This window comes from Nicotiana attenuata, chromosome 7 (assembly GCF_001879085.1).
Source record: "Nicotiana attenuata strain UT chromosome 7, NIATTr2, whole genome shotgun sequence".
Taxonomy (NCBI): domain Eukaryota; kingdom Viridiplantae; phylum Streptophyta; class Magnoliopsida; order Solanales; family Solanaceae; genus Nicotiana; species Nicotiana attenuata.
Window position 1 is genome coordinate 76,368,066 of NC_031995.1, and position 14,179 is coordinate 76,382,244.

The 14,179-nt window shown below is 33.5% G+C and overlaps 1 protein-coding gene across 2 annotated transcripts; it reads left to right on the forward strand.

Moving 5' to 3' along the window:
- Positions 2,381 to 5,207, forward strand: LOC109229324 (ras-related protein Rab2BV-like). Of its 2 annotated transcripts, none has more exons than XM_019394722.1 (3): positions 2,381 to 2,552; positions 2,884 to 3,070; positions 4,396 to 5,207. In XM_019394722.1, exons 2-3 carry the CDS (start codon positions 2,906 to 2,908, stop codon positions 4,879 to 4,881), a joined length of 651 nt encoding a protein of 216 aa, XP_019250267.1. In that variant the 5' UTR covers positions 2,381 to 2,552; positions 2,884 to 2,905; the 3' UTR covers positions 4,882 to 5,207. The 2 variants fall into 2 exon arrangements, with proteins under 2 accessions (XP_019250267.1, XP_019250266.1); XM_019394721.1 differs by having other exon boundaries at positions 2,382 to 2,507.

Sequence of the window (14,179 nt, forward strand, 5' to 3'; positions counted from 1 at the left end):
GACTTTTTTCACTCTACTACACAAAGTAACACATAGGAATATATATATATATATATATATATATATATATATATATATATATATATATATATATATATATATATATATAATTCAAAGATTTTAACTTCAGATTGTTAGCAATATTTTAAAAATTATTAAATGCCATTCAAAGGCTATTGAAATGTCTGTTACAAATTAAAGCCATTAAAACTAATAAAACTTAGTAATAATATTATAATAATGACTATTAATCATGAATAATAAATAATAATGAATATATTATATTTTACTTTTGAGATATAAGAATTATCTTTTTAACAGTTGGTTCCTTTGAGAGAGAGAGAGAGTGAGGAGAGAGGAGCAAAGGAAAAGCAAACCATGTTAGAGGGCAGGCACTAAACATTCCCCAATCCAGCTCCTCTTTGTCAGTCAGTCTCTCTGCCAGCCTGCCAACAGACCTTGCACACATTTTCTTTTGTCCACTTCTCCTATTTTGTCAACTTCTTCATTGAAATCTCCGCAACAACGTAGTAATTCAGTGTTCGATATCTGTCTTCGACTCTTAGAGCTCGAGTAATTCAAATTCGTACCAAAAAATTTTATATTAATAAGTAAAGTGGTCTTTATTAAAGATAATTTCATAAACAATTTTGAACCTGAAATGTCTGATTAAGGATAAAAAAAGTATTTATCATTTTACCATAATCTTTGATGGTAAGTATTTTTTTAATTATCAGTGCATTTAAGTTAGATTCGTTAGAATGATCCTTTCCTCTAATTAACAATGCGAGAGAAAAGGCACTAACTAGATGGTAGTAGTCTTTAAGTGATCATTGAAATTCAAAATTATAGTAGTAATTCAAATTGAGCACATTTAATCATGGATCGAAAATAATGTTTTGATACTCCTACAAATTCCACTCTATGTATCACTATGTAATATTTATGGAAAAAAGAAGTTTAAAAATAATTTAAATTATTAAATATTACACCTACTTTTTATGCAAGTGTAACAACTTTATTTCAAAAAATAAAAGATTTTATATCTAAATTCACATTAAAAAAAATTTGTAGTGCCATAGCAAACAGCTTAGTGACTAAAACGCATTAGGGGTGTTCATGGTTCGGTTTGGGTCGGTTTTTTCATAAAAAGAAACCAAACCAAGTAAGTCGGTTTTTCAAAATTAGAACCAAACCAAACCAATTAAGTCGATTTTTGATCGATTCGGTTTTTGTCGGTTATTTATCGGGTTTTTCTTAAATATGAGACATACACTACCAAAAGCATATTCCGGCGACAACATTTTCAACGTAACACTATCAAATCAATTGCTCTTTGAGAAATCTATCATTTACCAAGATATATTGAATCAAATAGTGATGAAAAGTTTAAGTACTCAATTAAAAATTGATTATTTTTAACATGAAATAAATTCTTGTACTTAGCAAAAGAAAACTACCAATCAAACTAGAATGTAAATGCAATATAATAGCAAAGAATTAGACTAAAAATATAAATGACTAATATGTACCATAAAATTTTAGAAACTTTATATAAAAATATACATATATATAGGTGTAATAATAAATTTAAATAGCTACTTTTATAGTCGGTTTGGTTAGGTTATGTTTTGATTAAAACCAAAACCAAACCAATTTTGATCGGTTTTTAAAATTCAAAACCAAAACCAAACCAAACATAAAAGGTATCGGTTTTTTTAGTCGGTTTGGTTTGGTTCGGTTTTCGATTTGGTTCGATTTTTCGGGTTTTTATGAACACCCCTAATACGCATTGCTTCACCATGACTTTCGTGTACATTTTATGGCGTTTTGGGGTCATTCTATATGAATTTAAGATTTTAACCATCGTATTTCAAATTCCACCACATAAAATAGAGGGAGGGAATAATAGATTCTACCCTACTTATTCTCATGAACTTAAACTATATAAATAGTTATAATTTTTTTTTAAAATTATTTATTTTAAATTACATGTTAATTATCACAAGAAATGACATGAAGTATCACAGTTCACCGGTTTAAATTTTAAATTAATTATTGATTAAAGAAATTACTGGTTAATGATAAGAGACAGGAGCAATACTTTCCCAAACGTATTATTTATATTAAATTAAGTAATTTAATTTTAGCAATGATAAATTATAATAAAAATAAAATGCATTGTAGTTATTTGATAAAAAAAGAATTGTATGCACAATTATAATTTACATTAATTGATGTGAAATATAATATGATATTGGTTAAAAAAAACAAAAAAACATGACGAGCAAAGATTCAAAGAATAGTACAAATTTGCTAGATTTTTAAAATCGAGAATCTCCACGTAGCGTATTATTTGCCGCACTTTCACACTAGAAATCTTATATACTCTTTAGAAAAAGTTTGAGCAGTACAAGTCCTCCTCAACATTGCCCATTTCAAAACTCCCATTTTCCTCCATTGTTTCCTCCGTTTCTCTCTTTCTACACCTTTCTCTCTCCTCTCCGGTAAGTTATACACACATAAATTTCTCCATACGGCCATCCGTACATGTATGTATTTGTAAATGTATGTATTTAGGTGTGTGTATTATATGTATCTATGTGTGGCGGATCCAGTATTTGAACTTTACGTGTTCGAGTTAGGGATTTTACCGCAATTCATTTGATTTGCTAGGTTCAAAACCATTATTTTTTTGTTCTTATTTTAGTGAATTTTTTTACACTTTGTATCCGCCCCTAATGTTTTTGTGTGTGCATGTGTGTGTGTGTGTGTGTAGACATTGGCGTTTTGTGTGTGTATTTTGCAGTTAGGGTTTTTATGGGGCTAATTTAATTGGTTAATTGCGGATCTAGATGATATTTATTGCTATGTGTCTTGTAGGTTTTAATAGAGAAGATAAAAAATGGGGAATAGAGTGGATCACGAGTACGATTACCTTTTTAAGATCGTGTTGATTGGTGATTCTGGAGTTGGAAAATCGAACATTTTGTCCAGGTTTACGCGAAATGAGTTCTGTTTGGAGTCCAAGTCCACTATCGGAGTTGAGTTTGCCACCAGAACTCTTCAGGTCAGTACTAATTTCGTTTGAGATCTTAATATGGTGATGTTCTGTTAGTTATACCAAATAATTGAATGTCATTTGTTAATCTGTTATCTTTGGCTAAGTGAGTTTGATAAAGTATATCTGGTCCCAAACCGGTAAAATTAGTAGTAGTGGAGCCAGAAATTTATATTAGGGGATTCAATAGATTGTTGAGATTTAAAGCAGCTTCCGAACCCCCTTTACCACTTACTAAAATTTTTTCCTATGTCAAGGAAATTCAACAATTTATATATGTTTACTAAAAATTGTTCGTTTTTACCCTATTTGGAAAATATAATTTTGTGACGAAGGGGCTTCAATTGAACCCCCTTCCTTTTACTAACCCCACCCCTAGGTAAAAGAGGAGGATGTTTAGTAGGTTGACAGTCAGTGGAAAAAATGGTCAAATGGATATAGAAAATTCATACGGTCGACTTGGGCTTAGACTTGATTGATTGATTGAAAGAATGCTAACCTATTGAATGACCGATGATATGATATCGGATTTGCTGTGTTTTTGTGTGGTGATGGATGAGGACATAGAGATTAGTGAAGTGAGAGAACTGCTGATTTTGTGCATCAATTTTATTCAAGTTGCAAATTAAAAGGATGAATACAGTTCAGATGTATGAGCTGATGATTGCTTTCTTCTTCATGTTTCTTATTCCCACTCTTGAGGGCATGTAATTTTTTGGTTAAAATTACCCATTAAAGTTTGGTTTTCTGCATAAATAGGCGCAATCAATAACTCAAGTGTGGTCATGAACATGCATAAAATTTGTTTCTCTCTATGGTCTATATGCAAGATAGGTATGAAGAAGTTTAGTAATGGTGTTTCCTATCTAATGTTGGCAATATTTCTTTCAGAACTGATCTATTTGTACTTAAACAATCTGCTTCCGAGGAAAAAAGTTGGAGCCGTTAATGACTTGGAAATTGGCAACTAACTATCATAGTGGCGCAATATAACACTGATTTAAACAATCTGCATCCGAGGAAAAAAGTTGGAGCCATTATGACTTGGAAATTGGCAACTAACTATTATAGTGGCGTAATATAACACTGATGTTTTGTATGCCTTTAAAACTAAAAGGTCCAACAGCAAGACCAGATGTCTCTTGTAATCGAAAATTTGAATGTTCCAGTGGTGCTTATTTTGTCATATCATGACCAAATACACTTAAGTTCTCGATTTTATAAATATGCTCATACACAATCCTTTTGTTAGGGAAATGTAAATGCAGGGCTGAAACAGACTTATTGTTCTTTTAGCAACACTTCTGGCCTAATTTATTGACTTCATGATATAGGTAGAGGGAAAGACAGTCAAAGCCCAAATATGGGACACTGCAGGCCAAGAAAGGTACCGAGCCATTACCAGTGCTTACTACCGAGGAGCAGTTGGTGCACTCCTTGTTTATGACATAACAAAGAGGCAAACATTTGACAATGTTCAAAGATGGCTCCGAGAATTGAGAGACCATGCAGATTCTAACATTGTAATTATGATGGCCGGAAACAAGTCCGACCTTAACCATCTTAGAGCAGTCTCCGACCAGGATGGTCAAACTTTAGCTGAGAAGGAAGGACTGTCATTTCTTGAGACATCGGCATTGGAATCAGTTAACATAGATAAGGCTTTTCAGACTATACTGACGGAGATCTACCATATCATAAGCAAGAAGGCATTGGCTGCTCAGGAAGCAGCCGCAACCACCACCCTTCCTAGTAAGGGTACAACCATCAATGTCAATGATACTTCTGGAGATGTGAAGAGAGGCTGCTGCTCCACCTGATTTACAGTTTCAACGAGGAATTATGAATCGGTAGGGAGCACAAAACTTTCTTCTTCTAATTTTTTGGTTTATTTTATTATTATTCAAAGCAAGAGATGTAGATTACTTTCTTGATTGTACAAGACAAAGAGGTTGTGAATGTTAATTGTCTAGTGATTTAGGAGGATCTATTCTTCATATGATGTACTGCTTAACTATTTCTTTTAGAAAATGACCTATACCGGTGATGTTGGGAAGAACAGATCTGCTATCTAATGTCTTCAAGGTTACTTGGTGTACAGAGGATTCAGTTAAATTCTAGCATTTTCATATGTACTATTTCTAGTTCTCTGGTTCTGCTAATTCAATTATAGCATTTTCATTCAACACAAGGTATGCGCATTTGAGAAGATACTGATGTACAGGTCCCCGACACAGAACTTCAGTCTTATTTATCCTCTCTCATAATATTTCTAGCCCTCTTCATGACTTTTTTTGGCTTACCGGCTACCGCAAATGCCTCCTTTGTTATTTATGTATAGTCTTCTCCAGAGGGGTTTCTTCAGAATTTTAACTGCTGAATATCGAAGGTTTGGTTTATTTTGCACGCAGAATAAGTTTGGTTCATCCGATTAACCGTTGTAAGGTGCTGATAGAATGCAGTAAAAGTAACATACAAATATAACGTCAGTCATATAAATGAAATCTGGAAATAGGGGAACCCAGATTAAAGACTTTCTGTAAAAGCACTTTGATGTAAACACAACAAAATCTACTAGTAAACAATGTTAGAATCAACAATCACTCCATTTCACTTTTTTCTTTTTTTTTTTTTTTTTTTTTTTTTTTTTTTTTGATGTGATGAAAGGCGTTATTAACTCATTGTTAGTTTGATTCGTGTGGTTGTTTCATCCCTTCATTTAGTTGTTTTGATTTGCAAATAGGGGTGGCAAAATTGTTAAAAGAAAACAGTTAACCACCCATATTATCCACTAAAAAATGGGTTGGTTAATAAACTTTTAAAAACGGGTCAAATATGGATAACAACCATATTATCCATTTAGAAAATGGATAACCAATGAATAACCAATTGGTCTAACTTTTACATTTGTAAAGTGTCAATTTGCGGGTTTCTCAAGTTAGGGAGACTAAGAATTCTCCCAAAAGTGATCATATGCAAGAAGTCATGGATAGTACGGCTACTCATATCATCCGCCGGTTAACCCGTTTTTATCCGTATTAAATATGAGTCGGGTCGGATAATTTATTCATTTTTTCATTAGCCGTTTTGACCCGAACCATATCCGCCCCGCCCCGCCCATTTGCCCCTCCTATTTGCAAATAACAAAAGAAAAAACAATCCCTTTCTCACCTAGTGGGTTGCATGACGAAGTCATGACAGGTGATCGGCCACCAACTTGGTTAAAGTTAGCCTCTCATAAGTCGCATGTCGCATAATTTGTTTATATCAATTGTTAGAACTCTGCTTAGTATTATTATATACCAAGTTAAGGTGGTTTTCCATAATACGCTATCTCAATTCATACTGCTCCTCTATGCATAAACTAGTATATATACCCGCACGATGTGTGGAGCGTTCTAATATCAAAGGAGCAACAAAATAAAATTAATAAAAATAAATGTATATTGCATACTAAATATAGTGATCGCATTTAAAAGAATTAAACTATAAAATAAAAAAATAAAATTTCATCGAGTTGCCCCTATAAAATTATTGCTAGAGAAGAAGAACTATTAACCTCAAAAAGTTAAATATTTTAGTCTAATGAAAAATCAGCTAACTCATTTATCTTTGCTAGTATCTCCAGCGACTTGCCACTACTTTCATTGTTCTAATTTTTTTTGTTGCATTTATCTATTATGATTTTAGTTATGTTATAATCCATTGTATGAGTTTTCTCATCACAATTTAAAAGAAACTTTTTCATCTCAAATTCAAAAAATTTTTATCTCTATATTTTTGTAATAATTTTTTAAAGTTTTTTTTGTGAGTAAATTATTTAATCGTTACTTGAAATTCTTTCAATGTTCAATATTTTTTGGTAATTATTTTATCAAGATTTGAGTTATGTGGTACTCTCTATTATATGACTTTTCTCATCATAATTGGAAAGATACTTTCTCATCTAAAATTTAAATAAATCTCATCCTTCTATATTTTTTTAATTTTTTTCTCTTTTATGTTTATTATTACTTATTATTATTGTATTATTCATTATTTAGTATTTCTATATTTTTATATGACGTTTTATTAGTTTATCATTTGACGAAATATCCTTGCTTAATGAAAAAAATATAATACAGATTTTCTACTCCTGAAATTTAATTTATTCGCTTTAATTTATTGCTAAAAAAAATAAATTATTTAAATTTTTCAATAATATTTTTGGGTATTATTAAAATACTATCACATTACTTCTATATTATAGATATTTTATTTAAAATCTTATTTTGCTGCTTGTAATTTTTAAAATTTTCAAAGTCATCGAATATTTAATATATTAAGTAAATTAATTTACTTTATTTTATATTTTAACTTACCCCAAAGTATAAATAGTCATAAGTTATCTCAATCTGTGTCTTTCTTTAATTTATATATTATAATTTTTTATTTAATATGTCACATCCATATTTCTAGTGAGTATAGAATAAAAATTGATGAGTGGATCTATCTATAGATATAGATGCAGATATATTGTAACGACCCGACTGGTCATTTTGTGTAATTGCACCCCGTTTCCCATTTTGATGTTCACACATGTGTGTTTATGGTTTTATGACTTATGAGGTTGATTAGTTTTGCTTCGGGAAGATTTTGGGTTGATTTGGACACTTTGATTCTTGACTTAGAAGCTTAAGTTAGAAATGTTGACCAAACTTTGATTTTTGTGAAAATGATCCCAAAATAGTGTTTTGATAGCTCCGATAGGCGTGATTTTGGATTTGGGCGTATGTCCGAAATTAAATTTGGAAGTCTGTAGGTTGATTTGTGTTGTTTTGCCGAAATTTAACAATTTGAAGTTGAAAAGTTTGACTGAAGGTTGACTTTTAGCTATTGAGTTCGGAATGTGATTTTGGGACTTGTAATAGGTCCGGTATGCTATTTAGAACTTGTCTACAAAATTTGGCATCATTTGGAGTTGAATTGATAGGATTCAGACGCTTAGTTGCAATTCTAGTAGTTCTTTAACTTTACTTTGACATTCATGCGTTTTAGTGTTCGATTCGTAGTTCTAGATATTATTTTTGTGCTTCGATAGCACGAGCGAGTTCGTATGATATTTTTAGACTTGTGTGGATGTTTGCTTTGGAGCCCCGAGGGCTCGAATGAGTTTCGGACATGTTTCGGAATGTTTTGGTCTGAAAAACAGGATCTAGTGTGCTGATGCCTCCGGTGTCGCATTTGCGAACACCAGGTTCGCAATTGCGAGCTTAGCAGGGGGCTCAGGTATCGCGTTTGCGATACCTGGCTCGCAATTACGAAGTAGCTTAGGTAGAAAGGTAGTTCGCATTTGCGATAAAACAGTCGCATTTGCAATGGAGACATGCTTCACAAATGCGAAGCCAGTGTTGCATTTCCGACCTCCTCATAGGACTGTCAGCGGATGCAATTGCGAGGAATATTTTGCAATTTCGAGGGTTCACAATTGCGAACCCATGTCGCAATTGCGACATCTACAGCTGATCAAAAGGGCTGAGAGTCGGGATTTCATCTCATATTCTCTCATTTTAGAACCGTAGGCCCGGTAAGAGGCTATTTGGAGAGGGAATTTTCATCTACAAACTTTGCGTAAGTGATTCTAATCTATATCCAACTATATCTCATCAATATATCTTATATTTTAACATCAAAGTTATGTGAATCAATGTGAAAATTTTGTGAAAATTTGTGAAACTTTCTCAAGTTTTTGAAAAATAAGAATTTGAGTTTGAGAGTCGATTTGGACTCGGATTTTAAAACAAATAACATATATGAACTCGTGGGGTTATGGGTAGTTGGAATCTACCCTTGGACCCGGGGTTTGACTGGGCGGACGTTGACTTTTGTTGTCTTTTTGGGAAAAGTATAAAGATCATAGTTTATCTATTGTAATTCTATCCCCTTGCATTGTTTAGTGATATTAAGTCAATTTTGGTTAGATTTGAGCCATGTGGAGCCGAATTTTAGGGGAAAAACTATTTCCGAGGGTTGAGTTAGCGTAGTTAAGGTAGATATCTTGCCTAACTTTGTGTGGGGGGAACTAGCCCTTAGGATTTGGGATTGATTGTGTCATTTGTGCTATGTGAAAGCCGTGTACGCAAAGTGACGAGTGAGTACACGGGTTATATGTGGTATTTGACTGTTTTAGGCTACTTAGACTCTTTCCATGCTTTAATTGAATTGTCATATCATGTTCTAAATTATCATAGTCAATCTTCTCTTTCTTGTGTTAGTCTATCCTTACATGCCTTAAATGACTTTGTTAACACTTGTTCTACACCTTACTTGACATTTTGCTCTTATATTTTAGCTTAATTTGTTACCTCTTTCATTATTACATGTTATCTCTTCCATTGATTGATTTATCATTATTTGAAGCCATTGTTACGTGTTATCTCTTTCACTGTTGATTTATCATTATTTGAAGCCATTGTTACATATTGTCTCTTCCATTGTTGATTTATCATTATTTGAAGTCATTGTTATATGTTAGCTCATCCTTTATGAGTTATTCTTATTTGATATAGTAGTTACACATTGTCTCTCTTATTGTTGAGTTATCGATGTTGAAATTCTGAAGGTTGTTATCACGATTTAGGCGAAGTTATTTTTGTTGAGATATCCTTCTTATTGACAAATTTACATTCATTGTTATTGTTGACATTCTTGTATACATTGTGGGTGAGTGATGGGCTATTGTTGTGAAAAATTTGATATTGTTAATTATTGGCAAGTTGTAGAATATGGGCACTAGTGGTGCGAGTTGTTATTGTGATGTGATATTGATGCTCATGCGGCGGTATAAGGATAGGGGTTAATATGCATGAGGTGGCATAAGGCGGGACTTATGTGAGTGTTTCTTGTAAGGGGATTACTTGAAGCCATGCAGCGTCATAAGGTGGGCTAAAGTGTGTGTAGCTATTTCGAAAAAAATATTTTCAAAATTACTTAAATGTAAGGCTCATGCGGTGGTATATGGAAAGATTGTGATTGAAATTGAGAAATGTGAATATGAGGGGTACCTCGGTTTGTGATTCTTGTTGTATACGAGGCGGTACCTCGGTTGTGATTCTTGTTGTGTACGAGGCAGTACCTCGTTGGTGATTCTTGTTGTTTATCTCAGGTTGTAAAGATTGATTGGTGAAACACTCTTGGTGCTCTTATTCTTCCTTATCTTATCAGTTTGGATCTGTATTTGACTTTGGTGGTTCTCTTTAATTGCTTCCCTTATGTTATCTCTATGCTTATAATTCCAGCATTAGTCTATGTTAGTACCTTGTTTCGTACCGGTTATTTCTCTGCCTTTCATTACTTTTCGTTATTATGTTTTCATTCAGTTTATTATGTCCTAGTAGGTGTCTTGACCTGACCTCATCACTACTCTATCGAGGTTAGACTTGATACTTACTGAGTACCATTGTGGTGTACTCATACTACGCTTTTGCATATCTTTTTGTGCAGATCTAATTTACTTCGTTTTCTTTGCTTTTATTTCCTTTTCCTTTCCCTTTGGATCAGTTCCATACTTTCCGAACACAAGATGTAGTATTTTATAGAAGCATTTATCACCTTTTAATCTATAACTTTTAAACTCAATTGTTTGATTTAGTTCGATCACCATACACAAGTAAGTGTTTGTGGTGTAATACTCTTATATAATATTCTTTTGTTTCAATGTTTTGCAGCACCAGTATAGTTGGGTGGACGTTCATGTTGTGCATTGGATTTAATGTAGCAATAAGGTTTGTGTCTGAATAATATATTTAAGCAATAAATATTAAACTATAAAATATAAATATATTTAATTTCTTGTTTGCTATTTCCTTTTTGGTGCAGTGTAAGGGTGTCAAATGAACTAGGAGCAGGGCATCCGAGAATAGCAAAATTCTCAGTCCTGGTTGTGTCAATTACTTCACTATTAATAGGTGCTATTCTAACACTAGCCTTATTTGTTGCTGGAAGTCGATATCTGCCTATATTTTCTGAAAGCTTGGAAGTCCAACAAGCTGTGTATGAGCTTACTCCTATATTGGAAACCACTATTATGCTTAACAGTCTTTTCTCGCATTTACTATTATATATATATATATATATATATATATATATATATATATATATATATTGTTTTTAATTAGATAACCGACAGTTATAAGTGATATCTTCAAAAATGGTACCCCAGTGTGCTAGGAATAAATCATATTCATCAATACATTTGAAATACAAAAGGGTAGAAGAGAAAGAATAGGAGTCCTAAAATCCTTTTCATAGTTATTCTAGCTTATCTTTATATTATCCTGGTTGTATATCAGTACACACAGAATCCTTCTTCACCTCAAAACCTTTCATGGTATCAGAGCATTGTGAAGACTCACGTCTATGGTTTCTCAGTCTCTTACCAGTTCCACTACTCAAATGACAAACAACAATGGCTATCCTTTGCTTCAAATATTTTTCGTTCCCATCTAATTAAACTAGATAGGAATAACTATATTTTATGAAAATCTTCGGCTCTTCCAATGTTACGAGGCCATGGTCTCACGATCTAAATCCACATGATCTGCATCAGGCACACTGCCCGATTCAAGTGAACCAACTCACACAATAACACTTATCTATATTGTCACGATCTAACTCTCACCAGAGCCGCGACGATGCCTAAAACTCCTTGTTAGGCAATACAATAGTCACATAATAACTAAGCATTTAAATAAATATCGGCTGATAGACTTAACAGTAGAAATATCATAATTATCTAATAAGAACAATAACAATACTGCTACAACCATCCCCAAAATCTGGTGTCAACGAGTACATGAGCGCTACGGAAACCAAATCATTAGTGCAGTTGTCTGGACAATAGAACAGTAATAATGGAAATAAAGGAAAGAGAGTCAAGGTCCGCGGACGTCATAGCAGCTACCTTGAAGTCTCCAAATGCTGCTACCAACACAGCTCTAGTAATCACCACGTCCAGATGTACTTGGATCTACACACGAAGTGCAGAGTGTAGTATGTGCACAACCGACACCGTATACTCAATAAGTAATGGAACTAACCTTGGGCTGGAAGCAGCAACGAGCTCAGAAGAAGACAGTCAGAAACCAATATAAGTGACAACACAGATATAATGATGACAATAGCAATGGGTAACTCATGAGGAATGATACATATCTATGCCTACATGTCAAGTATACATGTCAAATAAATGATTCCACGGTGATATCCCCAGATGCTCTCACTCTCAACATACTCAAGCTGTCTTTCTCAATGCCCACCTCATCACACTTATACAATCACGCAGCACTGTACGGGTGCCTGGCATCAATGCCCCTCACCAAAGTACGTGTATATATATCACTATGCCTGCCCTCACTGCTGGTATGTTAGACTCCGGAGGAGCAAATCCTATCCAAGCGCTAAACAAAAGCCAATAAGGCTTATTACGGCCTGTAACTTGATTCACATAATAATAATAATAATAATAATAATAATAATAATAATAATAATAATAATAATAATAATAAAGAAGTCAATATGGTCTGATGTGGCGTGCAGTCCGATCCACATAACACTCTCAACACGGCTCTAAGTCCCACCTCAGTCATCAACCTCACAAGTCTCAAGGGCTCACAATCTCAATCACTAAGGCCAATAGTACCACATATAGAGAAACAATGATAACATGCGATGTAACAATGAATGATGAATGGAGACTGAGATATGATATGCAAATGAAGAAGCATGACTGATGTATAATTAGAGTTAAGTCAGATAACCCAAAAAAAAAAAATAGCCTCATCAAGTCTCAATCAGATAACCACATTGTCTAAACATAATTTCTAACATGAATCATAACTCAGTTAATTTAACAAGTAGGAAAAATACGGATAAAATAAGACATGATAGCAACAGAGTCCAACAGTCAACCGGAACATAATTACTCCGGTGCATGCCCACATGCCCGTCACCTAGCATGTGCGTCACCCCAACACATCACAAATAACATGTTTCCCATGGATAATTACCCTCAATTCTAAGTTTAGAAATATTACTTACCTCAAAACGCGCAACTCAATACTCAAACAATCCCTTACCTCGCAAATCGACCTCTGAACGACTCGAATCTAGTCACAAACAACTTAATACCATCAATAATAGCCATAGGAACAATATCAAATGATAAAGCTAAATTCTTGAATCAAATATGCAAAGTTAATCCAAAAAGTTAATCCGAGGCCCAGACCCGACAAAATTTACAAATTTCGAACACCCATTTCATCCAATTCCATCCACCGACTCCCAAATCACCAAGTCTCACTCTCCAACAATATAGTCTAAAGTCCCCAATTTTCACTTCAAATTCACATAAATTAGGTGTAATAATCAATATCTAACATCAAAAGTGATTAAACTTCACTTACCTCTTCAATTATGGTGAAAAGCACTCCAAAAATCGCTCTTAGTCGAGTCCCAAAACTCTCCAAATGAGAAACACCATGAAACTCTTCGAACTCTGTTAGTGAAATTGCATATATGATCAAAATCTCCGCTTCTGCATCAACTTTCCAACTTTTGCCAAAAAGCCTCAAACCAACCTACGAACCTCTAAATCAATATTCAGACATATACCTAAGTTCAAAATTAAGATACGAAACTATTTGAACCATCAAAACTTCATTCTGGAGTCGTCTATTTAAAAGCCAAACTCCGATCAACTCTTTCAACTTAAGCCTTCAGCCTTGGGACTAAGTGTCCCATTTGACTTTGAAACTTCCCCAAAACCAATCAACCATCTCGACAAGTCACATAACCATAAATGAACATAGTAGATGCAATAAATAGAATAACAGGGTTACAATACACAAAACGACCAGCCGGATCGTTACATATATGCCTCTTAAATGCATGCAAAAGCCCTTTCAAACTACAATCATTGAAAATAATTAAAACTCGGAACATGAATACTAATCTTTAAGCCAAACCTTTTCGTATTAGGTGGAAATATCTAGATTAAAGAGTCTCATTCATGTATGCCATATGAGTAACCATAGAATTACAACTCAAAAAGAGTTTCTACTACTGTCTATGAAATCTCTA

Excerpts from the sequence above, each read along its gene's own strand:
- LOC109229324 (XM_019394722.1), top strand. The coding sequence starts at position 2,906 with ATGGGGAATAGAGTGGATCACGAGTACGATTACCTTTTTAAGATCGTG. Across the intron at positions 3,071-4,395 it reads TTGCCACCAGAACTCTTCAG|GTAGAGGGAAAGACAGTCAA; the intron begins GTCAGTACTAAT and ends TTCATGATATAG.